At 39.0% G+C, this 6,000-nt stretch overlaps 1 protein-coding gene across 1 annotated transcript in view; it reads left to right on the forward strand.

Annotated features, from left to right (window-relative positions):
- Positions 1-2,377, forward strand: part of SAMSN1 (SAM domain, SH3 domain and nuclear localization signals 1) — an 80,570-nt gene extending 78,193 nt beyond the window's left edge. The window contains exon 11 of the mRNA XM_059820425.1: positions 2,172-2,377. Coding sequence (XP_059676408.1) covers positions 2,172-2,377 — 206 coding nt within the window. The remainder of the gene's footprint in view (positions 1-2,171) is intronic.
- The last annotated feature ends 3,623 nt before the right edge of the window (positions 2,378-6,000 follow it).

Raw genomic sequence — 6,000 nt, forward strand, 5'->3', positions numbered from 1 at the left:
GAACTAATGCCACAGTTTAGACAAGGCTTGACTGGGGCATCTGCTGTTACTTGTGCTAAACTACTTCTGTTGCTACTAATAGCAACAGTAATACCTTCACCGGTGTAATGCCTTTTGTAATTCCTTCCTGACTTAAATCAGAAATCAACTGGACCCTACGTGACCAAATATTTTCTCTGCAAAGAGAGATAACATTTGACATGACAAACTGTGTTCTGTAAGGTGAGAAGGAGATCAAACAGTTACAGTTATCAATTAAATCTGATGAAAGGTGTACTTTTTCACACAAGTGCAATTAACCATTAATTTATTTGGGAACAACGTGGGACTTCTATTCCTTGGAAAGTATTTAAAGTAATCAGAAATCTTTTGGTTTTGTTTTTTTTAACACATAAGCTTATGCCTATAACCTATGAATGCAAAAATTACTAAGTTGAGACATTGGAATCTTTTCTTCAAAATCAGATTAGTTTATTAACTTAATTAGGCAACTGAAAGATAGAAAGTATCAAATAAAATTAATCAGTCCAAACAGATCTACAAGAATTCCATCAGGACCTAGAAATATTTCTCAATATATCAAAATGCTTTGTGAAATAAGTTCATTGAAATCTCACACAATGAAGAAAGGTCCTGGCTCTCCTGCTGTTCCATTTCAGTATTTTCAGAGTGAAACATTTCAACTTTTAATTTCTAATTTATTCTTTGTTATACAATATAACACAAGATTTTAAAAAAATAAAAATCCAACTTGTAAATCTTTCCATGCTGCCAAAGCTTATCATTTCCAACAACTGAAGCGAATGACAGTACAAATTTTTCTTGTGGAAATTTTATAATTCTGGGATTCTACCCTGGAGCTAAAGTAGGTTAAGATAAAATCCTTCATGTATTAGGACTTCCATTCTGCTGGTACTTGAATTGAGACAGCTTATATCTGACTAAGGATTCGAAGCTAACTATTTAACCATGGAGTAACAAGTCAAATGAAATATGGGAACATTCTTTGCAAAAGCAAAAAAGTACCATTTTTCTGAAGGGTAATCTGGGTTAAAACCATCTGTTTCCTGTGAGATCTGTTCCTTATACTTTGTTTGGAAAGCAAGCCACAGTTCGAAGTAAAAATACGGTTACAGTAGGGCAATAAGGAAAAAGAAAAGTATGAAAGGGAAAGATTTTATATTTTATAGTTTGTTTTCTGAAGAAATTTGCTGTGAGTAAACATCATGTATTTCACAGCCAGAAAATATGAACATGAACTTTAACCACAAGATATATTAGATTTATGATATACAGGTATATCCTGTCTGCAAGACACCAGCTTGTTGAGCTTTTTTTGAGAGGTCTGTCGATACTCTCCCTGCATTGCAGATTTTTGAGTTTGAATAGATTAGTTGTACAGCAGCTAAACAAGGGCAAGCTATTTGCAAGATAATCTGCTTCTACGTAGTTTCGGAACAGTGTTCAAAAAACACACAGCGGGAGTTAGGCATCTTAGCTTTCTCTGAGGCATTTGCGTTATGGAAAATAACCTTTTGGATATCAAGCTAAGCTTAGGAAGTTTCCATCAGCCACCCACTCCCACTGAAAAGTCCAGTGCTTTAGAAAACCTGATTACCACATCTTCATGCTGAGCGCTTCTGAAGCCCAGCGCATTGTATCTTGCTACACAGTGCACAGAGTAGGTAAGATGGTGGGGGTTACATTCAAAAGACACAATGTCTATAATGCAATGTGTTATAAACAAGGCATAGTGGAATACACGATTAATTGCATGAGCAGGCTCTGGAATACATGAGTGTGGGAGGGGAAAAGCTGCCATCTCTACTGGGGGCATGGTGACCACGCATGGTGACTGTCGCACCTGTGGACAGCCTAAAGGACCTCAGTCTAAAGGTTGAGGCCAAAGCCTCCTGCATTCATCTCTGAGCGAGACACTGCAGGATCAAAGACAACCTCAACATCAACGTAGATGTTGTTATACTCGTGTAATCATATTTTTAGTTCTTTGATGCTGAGGTTTCTGTTTCTGATAGATAAAAGATATTGATCTAATCATGTGTAGATTCCCAACTCTGTTTCTACAGTTCTTCAAGATCAGTCACGTTTCTTTCTCAAACTCTCCCAGAATACTTATTTTGACAATTTTTTTCTTTCTCTGTTCTTTCTAGTTGAACAACAGCAGAAAAGTGAGGGTGGTCAGGAGACACGGAGCTTAAGCCCTCACCATGGCTTTGACAAATCACAGTTAAATGACTGCCCAAGAGACTCTGGATGTTACATTTCATCAGAAAATTCAGATAATGGTAAAGAAGAAGCAGACCCAGAAACCCTGTCTGACATGGTGCAGTCAATAACAATCACTGAGTCAAACTGATTCAGTCCTGCTGCTTTTCTGCAGATTTTTAGAAAAGACAATCAGATTTGCGGGTATGATGGCACAGAAGCAGAACACAAAATATTCTCAACATCGAAAATCTACTCCTGTCTGATGTATGATGCTCTAGACTGTTTAATATGTGGACACTTGATAGCTAAACGTTAGCTGATAGTAAGAATATTTCATGCTTTTCTTTTCAATGAATCCACAGATATTTCACTGAAAAAGTTTATACATGTGTATTTATAAATATTTGTACAGCAAATGCATTTTCTAGAATAATAGAGAATTGTTTTAGGTAGTGGTACATAATCTGGACATGTTCATTTCTGGAACTGTCAAAAATGTAAATATTGTACATATTTATTTTAAAAAGATACAGATTAATCACACTGTTTCTATTTTCAGAGATGTTTTGCTGATATTTGTACAGAATGTATTTTCATTGATACATAATCATAATAAAAAGGTGGATACATTCACATCCTACTTTGAAAAGTACCAAGCTAATTCTCATTAATATTAAAGCTGTTTCATACCATTCTTCTCCAAAATGGGCACTAAAGTAGACTATCATCTCCTACACTTTGTCCTGGAGGTATGGAAGGACTGTAGCGTGAATCTGAACCAAGCTCTCTGTATTCGTTATCTTTTAGAGAACATAGCCATCTGAGTGACTTATGCACTGGCAATTTCTTTATTGGTGTTTTCACACCCGTTCTCATTCTTTCTAAGCATTATACAGAGAATGCAAGCTTGAAGCAAAAAAGTATCAGTATTAATGCTATGCTTTTATGATCATTCTTTGTGAAGCTCTTGCCTTTTGTGCGTGGTGTGAAGTTTGTTAATAGAGTATTTGTTTGTATACAAAACTTGGAAGCTAATATGGTTATTGTGCACTATTGTCTTTTACATGAGATTTTATTGTCATTTCCCAGTATATTTTGCACTGGAATACACATTTTAACTGCCTGTCTTCTTTTAGAGTACTTCCTTCAAAAATAAACAGAAACATGTTTTTGAGCCCTTTAAAAAATACTTGATTTTTAATGTGGTCATTACATTTCAAAGACTGCTCTGTTCTAAGACTAACAAACACAGTAAATGGCAACTCCACTGAGCATATTTATCACGCATAATAATCTGTGCATCAAATCAATAGAGAAACTTTTTGCTCACCGATCAGCCACACAATTTTCATAATTTAAGGCATTTTGCATTTATGTTAAAAAGTTTCCACATATCGCTTACAGCTTAAAAGAAAATCACCTTCAGAAGAGATGAAACACGGAAAGTTCCACCCCAAAAAGAGTATTTCTGAAGAAACTATAAACAAATGGAAAGCTTTTTTCCCTTTCTTTTTTTTTTTTCCAGTGGAAATGCTTTCTGTAGTGTTCATGACCCCTCAAATAGCTACTGCTGTTAGACTCCTAATAAACAGATCTGCTTTGAAGGTGATAGTATAAAAATGGCAATTTTAGCACACTGCATTAACTAGATTTCAAAGATTTGGAGTAAATAAAGTCTGTTTAGAAAAATAAATAAGAATGGGAGATGCTAAGATTTGTTTCTGGTTTTAACTTACTTTTTACGCTGGCAACAAGCATCATCATTTAGCAGCAATGACCCATATTGCCAGGCATGCTGGGGATGCAGAATCCCTTGAAGGGATGAAGTACGTGAGAGCTTGTATCAAGCAGCTATATTTGTTTCTTAATGCTTTTCTAACCAGTAGTGTGTTATGACATGCAGCACTGACTTTATTTAATATGACTTTAATAACTTCTTCTGAAATAATGTATTTGGATTGGCTTCTATCATCTCCTCATTCCAGAGAAGGACTGAAGTCAGCCTGAATTCCTCTAAGAGGGACTTATCTTTTGGCTTTTGAGGCAGAGGCGCTTAGTCTTCAGATGCTTCTATCTAGACATCTGTGAAATCGCTGAACCTGTAAAAATATGTTGAGGTGAGTTTAAATATTATTATGACTGTCAAGAAACAGCTCACTTAGCTGGGTCAAGGACTAACAACCACAGAGACCAGAGATGTACCGTGATACAAATACACTGAGAAATGTTCATTTGCATAGGTTTGCAAATGAAAATAGGCCTCCCTAACTAGTTACAGTGAGACAGGCAAGGCTTTCAACAGAGCAAAATACCCAGCTGCTGCTGTTATTTTACAGGAATCAAACCCTGCATAACTTGGGCCGATGGCAAGAGGATAAAGGTGTAAGGTTAACTAGTTGGTAAATATGGCCATGAGCTGTGGTTTAACCACTCCTGTCTCTAATCATTAAGGCTTTGTTCGAAGGGCTTCTTGTTTAGAAAAAAGTTTCAACTGAAACCTTGTTCAAGACATTTGTAACTCCCTGCGAAGGCACAGCAGATTAGATCTCAAACTGAGAAACTCCGTTCTCTCGAGCTATTCTGAGAAAAAGAATGAGGAAATTTCATACCACAAAGAAAAAAAATGCATGTTTCTTACAAGAAGCATACCCAGCCCTCTTCCGTCTCTCAGTGGTCTCATTAATCACACTGATCACGGATTAAACTGTTTGTAATAGCACAAACAGTCCTCTCACCAGCTTTAGTGCTGGGTCATCTGAATAAAATGATGTTAGCAACAGTTGGAGAAAGTCCGGTGGAGATCTGAGCTACTTTTGAGGAAACTTTAAAATGTCCCAGACACAGGGAAGAGAAGCAAGCAGCAGTTTTGTTCCTCTCTGTCACTTGCTTAACGATGTCATGTCCCTTTTCATCTTTACTAACCTTTCTCTACAATTGAGGAGGACTATAAGGTTTGTAAGACTCTTATTTGGAGATAACCGAGAGTCCACTGTTCCCTGCAGTTACAAAGCGTACAAAAAGATGCAAAACCAATCAGCAATAGCAGAGGCGAAGCTAACAGGGCTAGCCCTACCAGCCTTTAGCCAGTGGGGATTTCCCCGGCCGCAGAGGGCCATGGTGCAGGTGCAGCAGACATCCCCCCGGGGCTGCGGCTGGGCTGGCTGCTGGCACGTGTGCTGCCGCCTGCCCACGGCAGAAAGGCGGTTAATCAGAAAGACCTGGGTGACCCACAGAAAAATTCAGGTGGTGGTGGGCACCCTCATCCCCAGGGAAGAACCACCTCTCGCCAAAGTTAGCGTCGCTTTTAGCAGCGTTGCCTCATGCTGAGCCCCGTTTGACTGCTGTTCACAGCTGGCATCGCATTAAAGGAGGGCTGGTCTACTGTAAAGGAGGGTAGCAGAGTGCCGGGCCACAGCCCTGCGATCCACACAGACTAGCCTGCAGATCCCGGGAGTCAGCATCCTGCTCTCCAGGGTTTGTAACAGAACTTCTGAAAGTCAGTGGGCATAAATGTGTCAGCGTAGAGGCTAGCAACAAGGAGCGGTCTGCATTCATTTTCTGAGGTGTGAATGAGCGCATGAAGCATTAGGCAGAAGGTGGGCATACCTGTGGAAATTCTGGAGGACACCGACCTCTGAGGGACTCAACTAATTACTGGCTGCCAGCTGGACTTTGCAGCGCTCGCACAACCCTCTGAGCCCAGCAGTCCAGCCAATTTTCAACCTACCTTACCACCCGGTTATCCATCCCATACTTCACCAATCCTACCAC

The sequence above is a fragment of the Gavia stellata genome, chromosome 1 (genome assembly GCF_030936135.1).
Source record: "Gavia stellata isolate bGavSte3 chromosome 1, bGavSte3.hap2, whole genome shotgun sequence".
Lineage (NCBI taxonomy): Eukaryota > Metazoa > Chordata > Aves > Gaviiformes > Gaviidae > Gavia > Gavia stellata.